We start from the raw sequence: 21,002 nt of genomic DNA, 5'->3' as shown, positions 1-21,002 counted from the left end.
GATTGTAAATATTTGTGCACAAAGCATAGCTATGTAGGTTTTAAGTATATCGCATGCACCAGACTGTGCATGTGGCTCAGCATCCTGGGCAAGAATAGGAGCACCGCTTCTTCCCTGTGTGCTTCATCCTGTCAGATGGGGATGTGCTGTGTCAGGCTCACCACGTGGGAAAGGTGCCTCAGCAAGAAATGTCAGACAAGGAGCTGTCTCAAGCTCATGAGCCGCTGCAATCTAAGTCATTTGGCTTTGAAGAAACCAGCTGTGCTGCTTGCACTCCCTTGCTGTGATGTTGCCTTTGAAGGATAGGAGCACCCCCAAGATACCAACCAGGCAACTCCTGCTCCTACCTCAAATGCAGTGCCTAAAGCCCTCCCAGTCTTTCCTTGGTAAAATGAGACTGGCCAGACTTGTTAACATCACACCGCCCCATCTCAAAGCTTTCCTTTTCAAAGGAGGAGCCGTCTACTCACGGGTTCATTGATTCCCAGCCCAGCAGGAATGTTTGCTCAGGCATGGACAAGCCACACCTCTGATGACTGTAACAGGCACAGCTCGCTCTATTTTGATAGTCTATCAGCTAGGTTTATCAACGTATATAAACAAAAACTCCCCTTTACAGAACTTTTCCTACTTCCGGACAGTTGTCCCGGCAGAGCATGCGGGGGCTGTGTCTGAGCTGAGCTCACCTGTTATTTCAAGAAATTTTAATAGCAGGTTTTAAGCTACTTATTTACTTTTTTTTGGTCTGTGCAGGAAGTCTGAGCTTAAAAAAAAAGACAGAAGTATAATTACCCTGGCACGCCTGCATTCCTGCTCCAGGCTCAGGAGGGAGGGGAGTCTTTCTCATCGGTGCAGGCACGTTCAAGCCAGGAAGAGAACCGGATCCCTGGAGATCATTGCCACCAACGTGTGTAACTGAAACCCACAGCCATGCTGAAACAGATATTATCGGAGATGTACATTGATCCTGACCTGCTAGCAGAACTCAGCGAGGAGCAGAAGCAGATCCTCTTCTACAAGATGAGGCAGGAGCAGATCAGACGGTGGAAAGAAAGAGAAGCTGCTGCAGACAAGGTTTCAGCAAAGAAGCCACTGCCAAAAAAAGGTAAGAACTTCCTGCTCTGGCCCAGATCTGACCAAGTCTGCTGCGCCCTAGAAATGGGAGCTAACATGTTCCCTAGAGCAATTTTTTCTCCCCAGGACACATCATAATTGTATTTCCAAACTGTAATTAAGCCCAGCTCTGATGGGGTAGTTTTGGCCTCTCACACAACGGTTTTATTCTCTGGCCCCGATGCTCTTTCCTTAGCCAAGTTTCCAAAATCCCCTTCCTGAGAAGGCATGGCTTACTTGTCCCCTAGAGCAAGAGCTTCATCTCATCCCCCCCGCTCAATGGGGGTCTCTGAATCTATCTATAACATAACCTTGGACTTGAACACCTCTCCCAGGATGTCAGCAACATACAGGAGTTTGGTGAGTGCTTTTACACGGGCTGAGGCACCAAAACGATGCCTTTAGACCTGAAGTCTCCTCGTCTTTGTTAGGATTACATAGCATGCTCTCTTCCAGGACTGCAGCACTGTTCTCTCAGCTCTTTCTCACCTGCTCTGTTTGCAGATAGCTCACCCCTCACCAGTCTCTGTACCAAGGGGTTGGGGAGGGCAGTGGCAAGGAAGTGGAGAAAGAAAAGAAACAGTGACATCCCTAGCCTCTAAAATAAAAAATGTCTCCTTCACTGACCTGGCTGCAGTACCATGAAATGAAAAGGCAGGTGTGTCCTGTGTCCCAACTGATTTTTTCCCATGTACCGCTGCTTTTGGAAGGGTACTGCCAACAGCAGCAGCCAAGGGACACAGGTCCTGCAGACAGCTGCTGACCAAACTGTTTTCAAAAAAGCCACTTCTTTTCCAGCCAGCACGAAGTCTGTACAATGGAAGCTAGGTGCTGACAACGATGTCTGGGTGTGGGTGATGGGTGAGCATCCTTCAGATAAATCCTATGCAGCCATCTGCGAAGAGATCCAGGCACAAAGGGCCAAGCGGTTAGCAAATGAGCAAGGCAAGGAGGCCAGGTAAGCACCCTTCCCTTGGAGGACTTGGGGGGTGGACAGGGAGGAAAAGACCTTACTAGAAAAGAGAGGCTGCACTCTTCTCCGGGGACTCTCTCCTCTGCTCTGTAATTTTTTCTCCTCACCAGGAAGCAAGCAGACAAGTCCAGCACTGCCACAGAGAGTAACACTAATCTTTTTGTAAAACCCCTTTTCTTTCCTTTGATGTAAAGCTTGGGGCTGGGTGCAGTCATCACTGTCACACTCTACTTACAGAGTAAAGGCACAGGCTTTCTGCACATAATACCAGCAGAGACCAACTCCAGCTTGGGGGCTGCCCCAGCTCCTCAGTCTCCCAGGATATCCCTACTGTGCAGTAACTTCACAATATCACAGGAAATGGTAACTATTTCTGCAGCAGGCCACGTGTTTGGATTGCACTGATTCACCAACAGGTGCCTGCCTGCCTACAGCAGACCAACAGTTAGTCACAATGAGTAACTAATTTAATTCTACCTGATTTGGAGACACAACAGCTGCATGCAGGCACACTGCTCCATCACAGCACTACTTTGCTTATGTGTAATTTCCTGTGAGATGTTTATAGAGAGCAGAAAGTCACTCCCTGGTATTCCTAAGAACTGTCCCTTGTGTTTCAGAGAGACAGACTGTGCTGTAACACAGTCTCCGCAACCACAGCCACAAGTCCTGGGTGAAACAGAAGTTCAGGGAAAAAATAAAAACTCTGTAGAGGAACAGAAAGAAGAGGCGAGAAAAAACACTGCTGGTACAATTGGGAAAAGCCAGGAGCTCAAAAAGGTAGTTTTCCCCTTTTTTCCACACTAATCATGATCATTTGCTTTGAGATCTAGGAAGTGCAGCAAATCCTGGTTGCTTTAAATAGAAATCTGAGAGAAAAGCCAGCTGACGATTAAGGCTTTTCTTCTGTACTTCCAGGACAAGCCATACTGCTACATCCTTCCGTAGGACTTAGAAGGTCTAAATGCTATTGTTAGCTGGGACAGATCTGCTCAGCACCATTAGCTACTCTCAATTCCTTTGCTTCCATTCTCCACGGATAAAGTGAGGGTCACAGTAATTTCTTTCCTGCTCTGTGTCAGTTTGGACTGCTTTTCAGACAAGACCAGGGCAAGCATCCCAGGATGGCCCTCAGATAAATCATCTACTTTCACAGAAGATGAGATGAATGTAGTTCCAGTATTCTCTAACATATGTATCCTCAAGTTCCCTCTTCTGTTGTCTTTTTTTTTCTTTTTTCTTTTTGTCTTCTAGAGAAGATGACAGTTTATAAACTTGACAGCATAGGACAAGTCCAAATGCAGTAACTATAGTAACAGCATCTCATCTTTACTGATGTGTTTTATTACAGAAATATTTTTCTCCAGTAATAAATATATTTGTACTGTTTAACTAGCTACAAAAAGCCATTTGCAGAGAACTGAGATTAAAAAAAAAAAAAAAAAAAATTAGCTACCAATGCAATCACAGTTGAACAGAAAAGTCCTGCCAATTCAATGGGAGAAGTCCAATTTCATTCTGTGAGGCTTTCATTCCAGCTTTCACTGCTAACTTCCGTGAGTGTATATTCCTCTATTACACAGCCATGCCATATTTCAGCATAAAAGCATTGTAACTGAAAGCTGGGTTTGGGTCAAATGCCTCTCCCCCTGCTGCCAATATACTGAAGGGAATTTGGTGGCTGAGTGGCTGACTCCTTTATCAGATGTTTCTGAATCACACAAGGTTTTTCTCAGCACTGTTTGCTCAAGTTGAGCCACTATGTGGGAGATCCTTTCCCCCCCCCCCTACCCTTTTTTAAAGAAAACTGTTAGTCAAAATTAACAAAAAAAGAAACCCCAACACCACATCAGCCAACTAAAAATCCCACTACCAAAAATACAAAACCCTAATAAACTTCTGCAAATTTGAGGGGTTTTGCCTATTTCACTTTCTGTTTTCTGTCACTGTATTATAAATAAGTAATTTTCCCAGATTTCTGATGTTTTTGCTAGCCAAAGGGAGGATGCAGACTGCAGACCCAGATGTTGCATTTTGTAAGCGTGGAGAGGAAGGGGAGCTTTCTCTCACCTCCCTTGTTACATTGCTTTTTCTGTACCTGAAGGCTCTGAGCATTGTGCTTTGCTGCAGAGGCTGTGGGGGTAGATCTAAGCTGCTTCACTCAAGTTTTAAGTTCGTAGTTCTTTGTTTAGGAGATGGAAATTGGAAACCCAGGTTTATATTAAATATTAGCTCAGCAGGTGATGGAGAAAGCAAAGATGTCCTTGGTAAGCAGTTTAGTACAGCTGACATATTACTCATTGTACTGTGGGAGGCAGTCTGGGTCAAACAGGGAGGTGGGTGGGTGTTTGCTCAAAGACGAGACCCATCTTTTCCTAAAAGACAGGTCTCAGCTGCTAGCACAGCCAGACTGGTTTTAGGAAAGAGAAAACACAAGACACATAGCTAGTTGGTAAGTCAGATAAGCGGCTGTTTACAGTAGTCAGCTACAGCAGCAACTGAGCAAAGGCAGGTAGAGCTGTAGGTGGCAGGCTCTGCTAGGGCTTGATTTACAGAGAGAGAAAGAAGGGAAGCTGTCTGCTCCCTGGGACCACTTGAGAGTGTCACTTAGCAAACATAAGCAGACTTGGGATGACTCTTGACACCCCTGACTCTTTCTCCTGCGGCACATAAGATTTAATACGATGAAAAAACTGGCAAAATTTGTTAACATAGAAGTCACATTACTCCTTCTGCACTGAACTCCCATAGTCCAGCCCCTTGCATATGCAGGACGTGAGACAGAAGTGTACCTCAAGTCCTGAGCACAAACAAAATGCACTCTGGGAATGCTTTGCTGGTGCAAAAGGGTAAAGCACTCTCAAGAGTCTTGTGCTTTACCTGGGAGGAGAATGAAAAGGAGAGAGCAGCTGCTGCTTGGGATCAGCTCTGAAAATGCAGAATGCTACTGCCTGCCCTACTGGGCTCACCAGAGAAATCTGTGAGGAAAGAGCAGTCTGCAAAGCACAAAGCATGGCACTTCAACACAAAGAGCATTCCAAGCTACGGCAGCCCACAATCTCCACCTGCAATCATCCAGGTTTTTGTCAAGAGCACATCCCAAAAATGAGTGAAAGTCCAAATTTTGCTTTTATTTCTCACTGCTCTTTTCCTTTGCCCAGAGGGAAGCCCGGGATGTTCACCAGATGCTGGCAGACTGCCAGATGAGGAAGGGTGGCTTCTCACAGGTAAGTTGCAACCTAGGATGCTCCTGACTTTGTGTCAGATCCAAACACGATCTTTAAGTCCCAGTCAGCCTGAGACTCATCTGCACCAAGGATGTTCACCTCTTGGCCCAGTTCTGCCCAGTACCACCATGCTCTTCTAGAACAAAGCAGGCCAGCCTGGCAGATTGGGGAATAGCATGTGAAGATGTTTCAGATCATTTCTGTTTTGCCCTTCTTTTTCTTTCGTAACCTGCAGTAAAGGAAGAGGTTCTGCATGTTGAAATCAAAGGAATTTATAACCAAGAATGAAGTCCCTAGTTTTTCAAAACTAGCTGAAAAGCAGGGCTAAAGCTAGCCTGGAACAAAGCACTGAACATACCGTTTCTTTCACAGATGAAGGGAGGACACAGGAGAAATTCGGGAGAAGAGACTACAGTCCTGCTGAAGGCAATATCCCAAAGCCACAAATGCTCAGAGAGCCAGAAGGTGGTGCAGAAACCTGATGAGAATGAGCCTGAGTGGCAAGAATCCTGTAAGATCTTAGGATGACCTTTTCCTACAGGCCTTGAGAAATCTTAGGGCTCTGTGTGGTCACCTCAGTCATTCCCTTGCAAAACTGGAACTCTGTATTTTTCAGTTAGTAGGTGAAAAGTACTGCCAAAAAATACAGAGCTGCATTATCAGAAATTTTCCTGTGTCCACACAGCATTGAAACTAGTGCTGGACAGTGAATTGGCAAATTTATCCTACACAAAATTCTCCACTTGTAAATATTTCCCATTTTCAGTCTTCTCTATATTTTGATTAAAGAGCTCTTGTTTTTGATTGAAAGCTGATAGATTTAAATAATAATCAACAACGTCAAGCAGAATGAGTCTTGCTGGCATTTGACAGCCCTCAGATACCCTATGAAAATAATAACAGATGGGACCCACATGAGTGTAGCCACGGTAATTCATTTTAAACTAAAAGCAGGCCTTCGGCAGAAATTTGCAGCAACCACTGCCTGTGTGGGAAAGAATTATAAGTAGTGAGGATGAACCAAAAATGATTATTTCAAAAGCTCTTAGTTCATAGCAAAGGAAACTTTTCAAACTTCAGAAATCAGTGGGAAGGGCTTTTGCTACTCAGTAAAATTCTGTACTGTGCAGAAGATCAACACTGGGCCAGGGTAAGGCTCCTTCTTGCACAACAGGACAGTATTGTGGAGAGGTAAGCTGATCTGAGACCTCGGAAATAATATGAAACATGAAAGAATGACATTGCATGAAACACAAAGGGCCACTCCAAATCTCCCTGCTTCCTATCCTCCCTTCCTCAAGGTTGGACTTCATCTTGAAGATCTTTTCCAACCTAAGCAATTCTGTGATTCTCTGCAAGGCACAGTCCTCTCATCTGCTTCCCTTTTACACAAAAAAAATCTCATTGATCCAGAGGCCCTGCTGCATCTTCTAATATAAACAATCCAATAAACAAGATCAAAAATGACACAACAGTGTGAGACTTACAGTAACACCTACCACTGCTGCCAAGTATGTCCTGAACCCTCTACTTATGTTACTACAATGACTACATTTCCTTCTAGGATCTCTCATAGTAACCACACATCTCAAAGCTCAGTTTTCAGCATGACCTGATTAAAAAATATATTCAAGTTGATTCCTTTTGAGGGAATCTTGCTGTGCAGCTTTTTCAGAGACTTGAAAAAAAGGGTCACAAGCTTAGTATACAGAAAATAGAGAAATACCCTGTCCCTCTGCTTGCCTTTGTTTCCATCCAGGTTCAAGTTCTGCTCCTCACGTCTTCCTTTCCTGGGGAGAAGGAAAATTGAAGGCAAACGTAATGCTTTTTTTTCCTAGTTTCTCCCCTACTCTTCAGTAGATGGCAATGCTGTACTACCATTTGTCTTCACTTCAGGCCAAGGCTTCTGTTCTTCTAATTAAAAAAATGAATTTGATTACAAAAGCACAGAAAGTACTAGCCTAACTCAGGCTGAAGAGCTGGTTACTCAGCAAAAACAAACAAAATAATATCCAGCCAATTTCTCCGCTCCACAGAAGAGTCACAGCAACACTCCCTTCCCTTTGTAAAGCCTATCAAGATTTTCAAATCCTTTAGAGGATCCATTTGTGGTCATTTCAGCAGTTTTTCTGCCTCCCCAGTCTGCTGGAAATAGAAACAAAAGTTTTTGTTCAGGTATTGCTGTGGCTTTTCCAACATTATTTCACTGCATGCAGCGTAAAATCTCTTTTCCTCCTGATCTTTATCAAAGTTAGATGGATTGGGGCAAAATTCCTGTCTCAGTGCACTAATTAAATTGAAAGGCTAAAGGGCCACTTGCTTCTTCCATCTTCCTTTCTCCCACCCTCTCCAGCCTTTGAAGAAAGGCATACTTGTACCATTTATAATTAAGTGGGGATTTTAATTTGACAAAGTAATTGTGCTTTTTCCCCCCCATTTCATTCAAAAAGTCTATGGGTCAGCTGAAAACATTTTCTTATCTTATTGAATAACTGTTCCTTCTTGCTCAGGTCTCTGCTCACACAAAAGGCATCACAGAAATACATGTCTGAATCAAGAGTCACATGAAACAAAACCAAGTCATTTCTAAGTACAAAGATAGAACTCAGATTTTTATCCGTTGAAGAAATAAGAACTGGGCTCTTTTAAATAGTAGCTGCCAAAAGTGGTGTGAGAGAGGTGACAAGTATTCTCACAGATAAGTGCATTAAAGTGGCCAGAGTAGCTGAGCCACTCAAGGCTTGCAGGGAAGATAAATGACTTCCAATACATACAATCTAAGATGCCTGTTTGAAAATAGAGGAGGGGAAGTACTTCAGTTCCAGAGCTCCCTCCCTCCGTAGTAACACCACTTGTGCCTAGTGCTGGGGCACGGAGAGAACCTAAAAGATCTGAAATGCATTATTCTTCAGCTTCAGCAAGCAGAGAGATGGCTAAGCAGAAGCAAGTTCAAAACTTGCCTGCTTGTTCGCTCCTGTATGACTGCTTTTCTGTTCCAGTGCGGAAATCCAAGGCAGCAGATGAGAAGAGACGCTCTCTTGCGCGGCAGGCCAGAGATGACTACAGGAGGCTTTCACTGCAGGGAGCCCACAGAGGGAAGCAGGCAGACATATCCAGAAATGCCACAGCAGGAGATCGGCGACCGCTCCAATACCCTCCTCTCCCACCAAAGCCTAAACTTCCACCTCCTGTGATGGCGAATGGCAGAGCAGTTAGGTGAGAAAAACGTGCACTGTTCGAGGAAGGGGAAAGGGAGTGGGATTCTTCTGCTCTGGCAAGGGCTGGTTGAGATGGGGAAGGCCTGTTCTCCTCATGGAGAGGAAACACTCCACAGGGAAAAATAAGAAAGCTAAACTATATTCCAGCGTAGGGTATAAAGACTGTGACAGAGCTGTTGATCAGTGATGAGGTATATTTGTTCACACCTGGAGATTAACCATCAGTCTGGGATTCTCACTGACATTACCGTTCACTAAAATAAACTCTCATACCAAAAACTCCATTTCAGTGACAAAACTGAGACAGTTCCTAATAGGCTGAACAAAAAAGCAATTCTTGCCAGGATCCAAAAGCTGTCATTTCAACTTGATATGCAAATCACTGTCTTTTGTAACAGGAAAGAGGCAATCCAGAGAACAATCTCCAATTCAGCTGAACAAAGCATCATCAAGTGGTTCAAAGAGGAGCAATTCCCCCTTCGAGCTGGGTATCAGAAAACCACAGACACGATAGCACCTTGGTTTCATGGTGAGTCCTGAGCGCTTTTGCCCCAACCCAACCTATTAAGGAGTTGTTTCAACTAAGAGGGCTGCTATAACAGACTGATTCCATTAACTTTTTGAAGGTAGCTAAGTTTTCAATTTTTAAGTATGTACAATAGTTTGAATTTCTCTAATTATGACAAACATCAAGCTAAAGTCTTAAGAGTGAAAACCAGATCTCGACTTCTCATAGCTAGTTGTAACAGGCCTAATATGCTGGATGTAGAACAGTTAGCACAAAGTACAGTTAGCTTGACACCACGGTCTGCTACAAGCAATGGCAGTACCTCTCTTGGACTGCTGGGAAGAAAACATGCAGGGGATAGAAGCACTGTGAATTAGTTTTAGAATGGTAAAGAAGGTTTCCTGGTGGAATTGCTCCATCTGCTCCTGAACAAATGCTTTTCTCACTTCAATTCTGTGTTGTGGCTTTGAACAGGTATCCTAACCTCTAAGAAAGCAGAGGAGCTTCTGAGTAAAACAATGCCGGGGAGTTTTTTGATCCGTGTCAGTGAGAAAATCAAAGGCTACGTGCTTTCCTATCGGTCTGCAGAGGGATGTAAACACTTCCTTATTGATGCCTCCAGTGATTCCTACAGCTTCCTTGGAGTAGACCAGCTACAACATTCAACACTGGCTGACCTTGTTGACTACCACAAGGTGAAGGTCTAGCAATGCATTCATTAACTATTTTTTATGTAATTGCCTCAGGGCACTTCAAAATAAGAAGGATCAGATTCAGTTGTTATCATGTGGTTAACTAGTCCCATTTTATTTCTACTGGGTATTCTATGTGATGTTCCAGAAGGGTATGTGTCCCCCAGTGGGGACAACCAAATACATCACAGATGTCTTAGACTTGAATTGCTCTCCCTTACGTAGGCAGAACACATTGTACAGGGCTCAAGTTACTACACATTATTTAGCAGAACTGCTGATAAGACAATAGGTGACAGCATTCGGACTTGTTATGATTTTCTCTGTGGTTGTGGAGTTCCAGCAATTTCAATAAATAGAAAATAGTTCACCTCCAGCTTAAGAAAGCAAGAGAACGAGGTATATTTATAATTTCAAAGCAGGCAAGGTACATGGATATGGAGCAAACGTAGCAAATAATGGAAGAGAAGGAAGAAGGCCGTCAGGTCCTTATGACAGCAACATCAAGCGTTTGCTGGCACTGACTGCAGTTGCATAGGCTCCAAGGTCCAGACTGTGCATTCATTTACTGTAAGATCTGTCCAGAGACAGGACAACCATTTTGCCAAAAGGTTCACATAAAATTTATACTTCTTTTAATTAAGTGCCTAGCATAATGTAGACGTGATTAAACTAAAATGGTTTATGAAGAAAATATCTATGCCCATCTGCTATGTGAAACTCTCTCTGGGCTACTTCAACCTGCTTCTTGCATAGGTTTCACAGTCCAGGCTGAATCTGTTGAAAGCAGGAGTTAGACAACTTACTGGCACCAGAGCTGGAAAATTTAAAGCCTGGGTGTGGATGCCTGTATTAAAAATAGAGTCACACCCACAGTCTGCAAAGAATCCTATGGACTCTACTACACTACAGCAGATGTGTGTGGGAGCAGGGCAAACCTACCTGGCTAAAGTGCTCTGGTAGGTTCTGCTCATCACCCACTGGGTAACCATGAAAGAAGGCGACTTCACACCATACATCTACTACTGGGATTGAGAACAGGATGGGAAACAGAAACACGGTTTCCAGGGAATTCTTGTTAGAAACAGGCTACCAAAGCAGAAGGCACATACTCACTTGCAGGATCCACTCCCACCCCTTTCACAAACACAACTCCCACTTGTGGGCCTCCCACCTGCACTAGTGGAGCTGCAGCAAGCTTGCAGTCCCACTAACTTGCATGCCACACAATCCTCACACCAGAAATTCCTAGGCAGGACAGCATTTCTCACTGTAGAAGCTGCTTATATTACAAGATAAGCATAGCTGTTTCCAAGACCTACCAGAATCATGTCACTGGATTACCAGACCAAGCATAAACATTTTCTTGAAGGCAGAAACCAGCCACGCAAATCTGCTTCCTGAATTCCCAGGGCTCTTACACATATCACACATTAATAGGTCCACAGTAATGGAGTGGCAATATATTGGGATATTCCAGGTATACTGGCCTGTTTGAAAAGTGTTTAATTGTATTCTTTGTCAACAGGATGAACCCATCACTTCTCTGGGAAAGGAGCTGTTGCTTTACCCATGTGGTCAAGAGGACCATGAACCAGATTACATCTCTCTCTTTGAGTGAAACTCCCAGTCTCATTATGTAGCCCCGTACCGTTTTCACCAAGACCGCACTTCAAACTGGAAGCGGCTGATGCTTACCTGAAACTTGCCATAAGTGCCTCTATTTCAAATCCTTCTCAACAAAGCAGTGGGAAAATAAGTGCTGTCACACAGGCTTATTGTTTCAACAGAGTTAAAAGATGCATCAGTCCAGCAAGCTACAGAACATCCAGATACATCATGCATGTGGATTAGACGATGAAGCATCAGTCGAACAGAGATTTTTGCAGATTTCCTCAGGGATATCTGTGTTCAAGCTGCATTTTGCTCTTGAATGCAAGGTTGCCTGCTGTCTGGGAAACAGATTGGTACCTAAAATCGAATGAGATCATAGCTTCCTGAAGGCACCAAACAACTTGGAAAGTGAATCAGCCTTGATAGTAATTTGTTTAATGTGAAACAGTGCTGTAAAATGCTGTGCCCTTGGAATCAAGGATGTTCAAGTAAAACATCCAAGCATACCCTTGGTGCCTTTCAGTGAAATGTGTTCTCTGAAGAGGGATTTTTATAAAAAATACATTTTAAAAATTCCTTGAGCATCTGAATGTAGGCTATGAATATAGTTTTCTAACCTGTATCTAAATCCCACACTGGCCTTTCTGCCTAGAGTAGGATTAACCTTTTGCAAGGAAGTGGAGAAGGGATGCAAGAATTTGTTAGTAAGAACTGCATTCACAGAGCCTAAATAATGTAAGAAACAGGGCCTGTATCAGTATTAGTACAGTTTACGGAAGTGTTTGCCAGTAAATAATGCTGTTTTTCAGAATAGAGCTATTTATTACTAGTTGTGTCCAGATTACTGGGACGCAGATGGTGTGAACAGAACCATTTTTTTTCTTTTTTTTTCCCCCCAAAAATGTTCTCTCTTTGTATCTGTTACACTGCTCTTAAAACTCAATTAAGAATATTGAGGAAGAAGCTGAACAGAATCGCATAAATTAATCCTCACCCAGATTGCTTCAATTTGAATTGTTTCACATGAGAAAATGCACAACTTGGGATTATTGCGCAAGACTGCTAACACCATCATTTATTAGAGATGTGACTGTCAAAGAGTAAGTACTCACTTGTTCACTTGTTCCCTTCCTTCAACTGGATCAGGGATACCCTGCTTAACAGAAGCAGTCAAAAGCTTGAGTCTTATATGGACCAGCATTTTGCAGAACATAGATAAGAAGAAATTCTTATCATCACCTGGTCTTAAAATTTACAGTCATGCTGATAGGTGGTTTCCACAGAGAGCATAATCAGCATTCCAGCTGCAGCATGTTTAACTAGAGATAAAAGCCTTAATGTAAATTGAGATTCTGAAAGTAGCAACTGTAATGGGACAACAGATTTAAGGAACTTCTTGAGCATTATATCACATATATGAACTAGTTATTTTCAAAATAATCAACATCGATCATGAGAAAGGACACTAAGCAGTCTGTAGGGGGAAAAAAGCTATCCTTCCCTCTTCTGAACTACTTCTTCTGAGAAATTCTAAGTCACAGAATCACAGCACTAGAGAATACCTTCTCACGTTCTCAGGTGTACAGCATAGCAGTTGTCCTGCTGGAGACTAATCATACAGAATTTTGTGTAAGTATGGGCTAGTAAAAACCAGACAAAGTCTCTGTTAAAAAGGTGGAGTCTGAGAGCTCTCAGGGAGAGAAAACTTGGGAAACAGTCTGTTAACTTGCAGACTTAATGTGCAGGTTGATTTGGCACTGACACAGCAGGACCCCACAAACATGAGCAACTGTGTCTCTGAGATCCATAATGGGCCTCTTCACTGTTTGGACTGCTGACTAGTGGATACCTTTGTATTATAACTTCCTATTTGCAAGTTACCCTTAGAATGAGTGAAGCAAGGAAGAATCAGAGATGCCGGTTTTATTCACAGTCTGTAGAAAAAGTCCACAATTTCTTCTTCAATGGATGCTGTGCAAGTATTACAAGGGTAATAACATTAGTAAACTACTTGCTGAAACAATTATGACAGCTGAAAGGACATGTCAATTTATTTAGTCAAAGGCCTTCATTCCTTTAACCAGAACATCCCAAAGTCCTCAAAAAGTAAACCCAGAAATTCCCGTGTGACCTGTCCGAATGTGAATAGTGACCTGTATTCTCTCCCCAGCTAAGATCCTGTTAAAACTGCCTTTCTGAGAAAGATCACAAGATGTCCGTTTCTAGGACACGGAAGGTAGAGAGCTGCCTATCAAAAGCTACACTTATGTTGGATGTTCATATAATCAGCATGAAAGACCTCCAATTGTCTATGGAAGTGTAGGTAATAACAGCTTCCCTTTCTCTTTTTTCCATATCAGTACAGTCTCCATGCTTAAGCCAGGCCTACCAGACTTCTGCTGTGATTAGCTTTTCCTCTGAATCTCACTGGGATGGCCAATGACTGTGGGCTGGTGCTCTCATCACTGATTCATTCCCACCTTTTGCCAAACTAGGTTCTGCAGCCAGGAGACAGAAAGCACATAGACAGTATTACTCCTGGCATCCCTATGGGAAAAGACATGCAAGAAAAATCACAAGAGATCTCAAAAGAAAAAAAAAAAAAAAACCAACAAAGCCAACAAACTTAACTTGTGCAACTTTGACATGGGCTTGATGATGTGCTACACCCAAAGTAGCAAAGTATTGAACTTACAGATGCCCAAAGCTTAGAATTAGAAACTAATTTAGGTTTCAATGGACTTCCAGAGATCATCCAACCATGCTCAACAAGTAGGACGTGCCAACCTCAGAGTAACATTAAGCTGCTCAGGGCTTAGGGTATACTTAACAGAAGATGATGGAAAATATCACAGGAAATAGAAAAGGTCAAGTTCAAGGCCGGTTGCAATTATGAAATTTCTACTATATGCATCATCCATTTTCAAATCCAGCTTAAATGGGACTATAGGAAAAGCTTTCACTTTGGAACAGAGCTGATCACAGCCCTCAGATGTATTCAACATGCCTGACTCCTCCCAGTACAATAACATTTGTCAGATTCCTCCATCAGAACAGATTAACTTAAAGAATTTATCATGCATGCTGGAAAGAAAACCATTCTTTGGAAGATCTACTTGAACTATTGCTGATAGCATTGTAAGTGATACATTAAGGGTTCTTTCCTAAGCACGGAGTTCTCTTTCCAGCAGATCCTTGTGTATTTTTGCACAATTTTGGGACATGTTTGGTGTTCCACACGGAAAGTGCAATGAAGGTCACTTGCATCTAACAAAAGGCAAATATGTAAACGTACAAAGGAAGACGTACTAACAGTAGTAGCACGTTCTTTGCAGATTCTGCATGCAGTGCTTTCTAGAGAGGTTCACGAGCACTCTTCCTATCACTCAGCCAAAGGACAAATAGCATTTTATTCATTCATAATTACTGTCTTTTATACTTGTTGCCCCTAGCTTTGACAACCCAAAAGCCACATTACAATCTAGTTTCAGACAGCCTTGAACTAGTTCGTAGCTATAAAATAAAGAGACCACTGGGAGAAGCAGCACTTAGGTAAATAAATGGATTGACAAACCCATGCATTTTTTGTTGGCTATTTAACATTGAAATGATATACAGCAGTCAGCATTAAACCGCTCTACAAAAACAATAGCTCACTTGGAACAGTTAGATCATTGAAAAAAAACTATTAAGATGGCTGATTTCATGAACACACAATTACTGTAAGAGAATTTCCAGGGTTCAGTAATTCATTAAAAAAATTTATTTTGTTAATTACAAAATCTGCTATGCCCTGGGCAAGATTCTAGATTTGGTTCAGATGGAATACTTTGGTATAAAGTCAGAAAATTTTCATTAATTTTTGTAACTGGCATTCAGAATTTGAAGTTTCCTGCTAAACCAGTACTCCAAGTTGAAATACGTTTCCTCTTCTCCAGCATAAAGCTTCTTTCTTCCAGCACTCAGATTCTACAGTAAAATCAATTCATTTATCTGAGCAAAGTTCCCATCCAGGAAAAACAGAACTGCAGAACATTTTCCAAGCATTGGAAGGTTGTACTGTTTCCTAGTAAGGCTAGAATTTGAAAACCACAAGTATTGACAACTTAATTCCCAGGCAAAACCAAATCCATTTTAAAGAAAGAATGTTGAGATACTTACAGTATTCTGAAGCAGAAATACACCATCTGATTCATGTGATACAGACAGAGACAATTGCTTTTGGTTTACTGTCCACAAAATAGAACAACACTAACCTCACATGTTCTGGAAAAATCACAGTTGACTGGCAGGATTTTCTCTTTCTGAATTTTAGAAAGCACTGAAATGGCTCTTGTCACTGAATCAACTGGTGAATAATCCTGTAAGTACACTGCAGCTGCCCCCCCCACCCAACTCCCAAAAAGGAAAAAAGACTTTTGGTCACTCCAGCTTAACCACTGTTAATAATCAGATTTCCTTTTCAGAGCAGGTACTCTGTATCTTTGAACACAGCCTTTTTTAGATACGTAGAAAATAGCTCATTATTATTGATCCACCGAAGGGTCAATCTTTTAAACAACTGCATGCATCTTACAAACATTCCAGTGGAAGAGCATCTCCTTCTTTACTGTATCACAGTGATATTTATGAAACCTTCATTGTCTCCATGACCTTTTATCTCACCAAGCGTTCAAGTCTCCCCTGGAAGCAAGTGCTGAACAAGCTAACGGAGAATTTAAAAGCCCTATTAAGGAAAGTCAGAAGAAGTGAGGACAAGCGCTTTCCCTCATCTGCTTTTGCTTCCAGCCCGTTGAAATCTTCATTCTCTTTCAGTCTTAACCCATCTTTTGTTAGCAAATTTCTGGCTTCAGGTCTTCTTACTGCTCAGTTTCTGTCTGTGGAGGTGAGTTTCAATCTCTTGCCTGAATACAAGCATCCCTAGCTGGCCGTGAGAAGCCTCATTCATGGCTTTGGATTGCATGCACATTTTGTACTGCTCTGGGGTCAGCTCGTCCAGACACTGTTTTTCATGCCAGAGATGGAAGAGACCCCTGATGGGTGTTCTGATCACGATGAGATTGCTGTGAAGGTATTTGCGGTACAGATGTACATCTTCACCACCCCAGCCTTTAATGTCCAGATCAAAGCCACCTGACACAAAGAAAATCCAGAATAACTCTAGAAATATGCATCTTCCACTATCAAATTTGATGCTATTAATTGCACTACTGCTGTTTTCTTGCTCCAGTCAGCCTTTGAAAACAGCTATGCTTTCTGCCAACAAAGTGTCCAAAATCCCTCAACTTCAAATCTTTCACCACCAGCCAGAATTGCTTTATTTGTACTAATCAGTGCTTTGATTCTGGTAACCTCTATGGCACTTGGGAATAGCCTGAACACCTGGCCAGATTACTGCTGCAAACAGAGGTATGGACACACACTGGCCAGAGAAAGGAAAGTTGACTACAATTTCCTAAGTTTCAGTAAAACAGCCAATGTATTTGAGCGGATTATTCTTACCTATGTTGATAAAATCAGATCTGTACTGGCAAGTCATTCCAAAACCAAAGTCTCTCCAAAATCCAGTTTCTTTTTTAATAATCTGCATGAGGGGAAAGGAACATTTATACGGTAGTAGAAATGCTTACAGCATGAGCAGCAGAGAAACAAGTTCCCAAATGCAGTCAGAAACAGGAACAACTGCCCATTTACTCTACACCACGTAAATCGGTAGCTGATCCACCAGCATTTGTAGATATTTATAGCATGCTTCTGCCCAGAAGAACAACCATGTCATCAGCTATCATGGATAAATCCCCTGACAGAGAAGGATCAGGTTTTGCTCCCTGACTGCTATTCCAGCTCAAATGGAGAAATATCTCCATCACAATCTGGAGTTCACTTCTTCAGAGGTACGTCAAAATCAAAAATCACGTGTAAGAAACATACTGATAAGACACAAAAGCCAGACTCTTCAACAGAGCTGATGGGCGGCATCTGGATGGTGGACAAGAGCTCTGGAAGAGAACAGATGTTCTGACCTGATTGTACAAATGACAGCTTCTTGATTAACTTAGTTTTGACCAAAATTTAAAAAGTGGTAAGGATAATTTTCATCACATAACTATTTTAGCTACCAGCTAAAACTAGAGCCCAGTAATGTAAATATATATTCCATAAAAGTCTTTGGCATAACAGATATGCCGCCCACACTACTGAAATGGACTATGAAAATATAGTGTATTATAGATGGAAAATCAGAGCAATTAGAGACCACAGCAATCATTTTCGAAGCAAACATACAAAAATAGATCACCAAGGTCCTAATTCCCCTGTGTGAGTGATTTCAACTCTAAGAGTTTCAACAGACTGGGACAGGTATTTAAATCCTCTAAGGAAGTCAGCAGTACTTCACCCTCTTCAAGGGGTGGTTACAAATCTACCCCTAAGCAGCTATTTTTGAAAATTTTGGCTCCCTTTGTAACGAAGTTGCAGGAGATGAGGCAGGATTTCCATTCGTGGATTTATCAATCCCAGCAGCATTTCCTTAACCAAAAATTCTTATTCCAAAATAGTCTCTCCTGCCTTCTCATTCATGCCTTCTCCCTTTTGTTCATAACCTTTGTCATTTTAGTGGCTTTTTTATTTTACTGCTCCTGTTGCTCTTTCTTTCTTGTTTCTTCTTTCCCCCAAAAAACCAAGCTGACAAGAGAAACCAATTAAAAGAAAATAAGATCTTTCAGATCTGCACTGTAACAAGAAATCTCTGCAGTTATGCCCTCAAAGCAAGCTACACATATGCATTAGCATTATTATTTTCCATTAGCGCAAATAGCTCCTGCACAAATTAATTCATTTCAAAGATTTCACAAGTTTTTGTTTCTCAGCAGCACGAGTACCGGGACAGAGCTAACTGTCTTGTTTTAATGGCAGAGATCTGGCCTCCTGCCCAGGAACTAATGTGGGCTGAAAATGTAAAAATCTACCTAAAAATGAGATTGGCAGTACTTTCTGAAATCAAGAAGCTTTTCTGAAATAAGCATCACATTTTATGATTCAAGTATTAGCTATAAATATTTGCTCAGTCCTGACAAAGCAGTTTGTGGAATTTATGAGACTTTGTGAGCTAAACTCTATTTCCTTTCCAAGCAGTGTTTACAAGCCTGAGGATCTCTAGCATGCTCTCCTCAGAGAGAAAACCTGAAGCAAATTCTATAGTATTGCCACAGCAGGTTTCCTCTGAGACAAAAGCAGTAAAAAGGATGTTCCAGACTCTTCAGTAACATTTGAAATAAATTTTAAGCATGACAGCTTAAAAAAAGATTGTCTTTTCATAGATGTTGTGAATGAGGAAGTATTTTTTTAATCTCTAAGTGCTACACTGCCATGATCTTTCAACTACTTATTCCCTACATGAGTAGTCTAAAGCATTTTTTATTTTAGAAAGGAAAAAAAAAAAAAAAGGTAGTCTGTTTTTTTTCCACTTGTGACTGTTGCTGGGCTTCCAACACCACCAAACTCTTAGCTACAGCAAGAGTGCCCAGCTTAAGACAGGACAGACCCAGGCAGATGCAGCACCTGCAACATCAAGAGGAGCAGCCGTGGCAAGCACCAACTTCTCAAGATGTAAGAAAAAGAAGTAGTGCAAAGAGGAGATGAGAGCAACGTCAAGGACTTTTACCCCAAGACACCACGCCATGGGTGACTTGTTAGCCAATTAAAAAAATGCCTTCTGACAGAGCAGCAGATAAAATTGAAGTTCTTAGTTTCCAGGTATAAAGTAACAAGCATGGGCTAAAATGAATAATATTTACATACTTTTTGGCTGAAATAATAGCAGAATTCACAGTGAGATGATTGTTATACTTAATTTTGTCTTCATAGCACTTTTATGCATGTCATTATGCACAAGGAATAGGGAAATACTTCCTAAGAGTACATGCACTGTTTCAAATTGAGAATTTTGTACATGTAAACGCAGGCATTCAGAAAAAAATATGCTTACCAGCTGCTGTTCTAAAGATGGTATGGAATCTTGATGGCCATAAATTATACTGGGATTATATTGGCTGAAGAGTACAGGATAGAAAACTTTCTTTCCTAGAAACGACAATGGGTTCATTATTTGTTTTTTAAACTGTATAAAGCATTTCTCACACATACAAGACACAATCCAGACTAGATCAAAACCATACAGTCACATAAGTTTTAAACTCAGCTTATATTCTTTGCATGGGAACACAAATGCGAGGATATAATAAACAAGGTGGCTCAGGTCCGAAAAGTTGAGGTGTGGAAGGCAAGGAATTCAATTACAGTAGGTGGGAGGTGCTGTAACATTTCAAAAGCCAACCAGTGATGGTATTTCCATACGTCTTAATTAGTTCCCTACGTTTTAAGAGTGATTTACAGTAGCTTCATCACCAAATCAAATACAAGAATACTGTAGTGAAGTGTTACACAATGGTTGTGGATCTGCTGAAAGCAGAGTAGCAGTACCTGGCTGTGTGTTCAATCTACAGGAGTTCAGGAATTCAGCTGTGAAGTATATGTCCACATCACAAAAAAAGAGAACAACATTACTTCCTTTCCAAACTCGAGCACCAACATCTAATCCTTTGCCCCTGGAAAACTCTTCATTCAGTTGGATGAAAGTGAAGTTCTTGAAATTGGTTGATCTAGGGTAGGAAAATATTCATCAGCATATGCTCACTTCCAGCTCTCAGTGCAAGTGGAGATGACAATCCAGTATGTGAAACCTAACAGAAATTTATCATACCAGGGTTCTGAGAGCACTTTAGGGGAACAGACGAGCTCTTAAAATGTTGAGAAGATTTCCACTACGTGTACTTTCAGAGCTTGACCTCCATATGACTATGCTAGCATTCCTGTCAGAGACATTCCTTGGGCAGACCTTATAAAGACCCCAGTGCAGCTTAGCAGGACAAGTGTTTCTTCAGCACGCAAATATAAAATACCTGTGGCCACATTACCTATGGTATCTATGTAACTAAGGGTCTTCTTCCAGCACGGGGATTATAACAAAGCTGATCAAGACAAGAATTTTTGGCACGATGGTCAAAAGCACCTACTAGATTGTGCTCTACTAGATTGCCTGTACCTGTTAAGTCTGAAGACTGACTTTCAGAGACAGTTAAAAAGTCACCTTCAGAAATCAGGGACTGTCAGAATAACAACATTTATAACTGATACGAAGAACGTTTTTTTTCTCCAATGAGTTAAGGACTTTTTTTTTTTAATCTAGTCTCCAATTCATAATACAATCACTGTGTGCACTGTTCATACATCAGATACTCAGGTACTTACTTGGAGGTATTTTCAAGTATAGATTTGACCTCATTCACTTGTTCTTTTCCAAAGTAAACGACTGTGAGGTGAATTCTCCCATCCTGCTGAATGCCCACTTCCCTAGAGAACAGAGACAGATTTATGATTTGTCCCAGAAGCTCACGTGCTTCAGTAACCAGCACATCCTGGGGAAGATGGTGTAGGGTGGACTTTGGAAGGCATTCCTGAGGGCATAATTCACCAGCAGAGATCTGTACACTGAACAAGAGGCTCACTGCTTTTTCTAGAAGGGACTGCAGACTAATCAACTTTAAGGCAGGTTGGATAACAACCCTCTAAACAGTGTTTGCTATTTTAATAGAGCCT

General features: G+C 41.7%; 2 protein-coding genes across 3 annotated transcripts; one reads left to right on the top strand and one right to left on the bottom strand.

The window, feature by feature from the left end:
- Nucleotides 1-607: 607 nt before the first annotated feature.
- SH2D4A (SH2 domain containing 4A) lies at nt 608-13,368 on the top strand. 2 transcript variants are annotated; one of them, XM_042838242.1, is made up of 9 exons: nt 608-1,105; nt 1,897-2,071; nt 2,707-2,866; nt 5,248-5,313; nt 5,686-5,824; nt 8,313-8,529; nt 8,930-9,060; nt 9,514-9,734; nt 11,260-13,368. In XM_042838242.1, exons 1-9 carry the CDS (start codon nt 931-933, stop codon nt 11,350-11,352), a joined length of 1,377 nt encoding a protein of 458 aa, XP_042694176.1. In that variant the 5' UTR covers nt 608-930; the 3' UTR covers nt 11,353-13,368. The 2 variants fall into 2 exon arrangements, with proteins under 2 accessions (XP_042694176.1, XP_042694177.1); XM_042838243.1 differs by having other exon boundaries at nt 609-1,105; nt 1,912-2,071.
- On the bottom strand, nt 12,861-20,821 carry LOC122170955 (chondroitin sulfate N-acetylgalactosaminyltransferase 1-like; the record flags this gene model as incomplete). The annotated part of the gene is made up of 5 exons (XM_042838237.1): nt 12,861-16,478; nt 16,848-16,929; nt 19,333-19,427; nt 19,827-20,005; nt 20,655-20,821. Coding segments are annotated over 5 exons (807 nt in total), but the record flags the coding sequence as incomplete, so codon positions are not given.
- Nucleotides 20,822-21,002: the final 181 nt, after the last annotated feature.

This window comes from Centrocercus urophasianus, unplaced genomic scaffold (assembly GCF_019232065.1).
Source record: "Centrocercus urophasianus isolate 14NV4802_14NV808 unplaced genomic scaffold, USGS_Curo_1.0 seq_743, whole genome shotgun sequence".
Taxonomy (NCBI): Eukaryota; Metazoa; Chordata; class Aves; order Galliformes; family Phasianidae; genus Centrocercus; species Centrocercus urophasianus.
The sequence above is the reverse complement of the archived record's forward strand: the minus strand, read 5'-3'. Positions and strand labels throughout refer to the sequence as shown.

Coding starts and splice junctions, on each gene's coding strand:
- SH2D4A (XM_042838242.1), top strand. CDS start 931: ATGCTGAAACAGATATTATCGGAGATGTACATTGATCCTGACCTGCTA. Junction 5,314..5,685: donor GGAAGGGTGGCTTCTCACAG/GTAAGTTGCAAC, acceptor TTTCTTTCACAG/ATGAAGGGAGGACACAGGAG. Junction 9,735..11,259: donor ACCTTGTTGACTACCACAAG/GTGAAGGTCTAG, acceptor CTTTGTCAACAG/GATGAACCCATCACTTCTCT.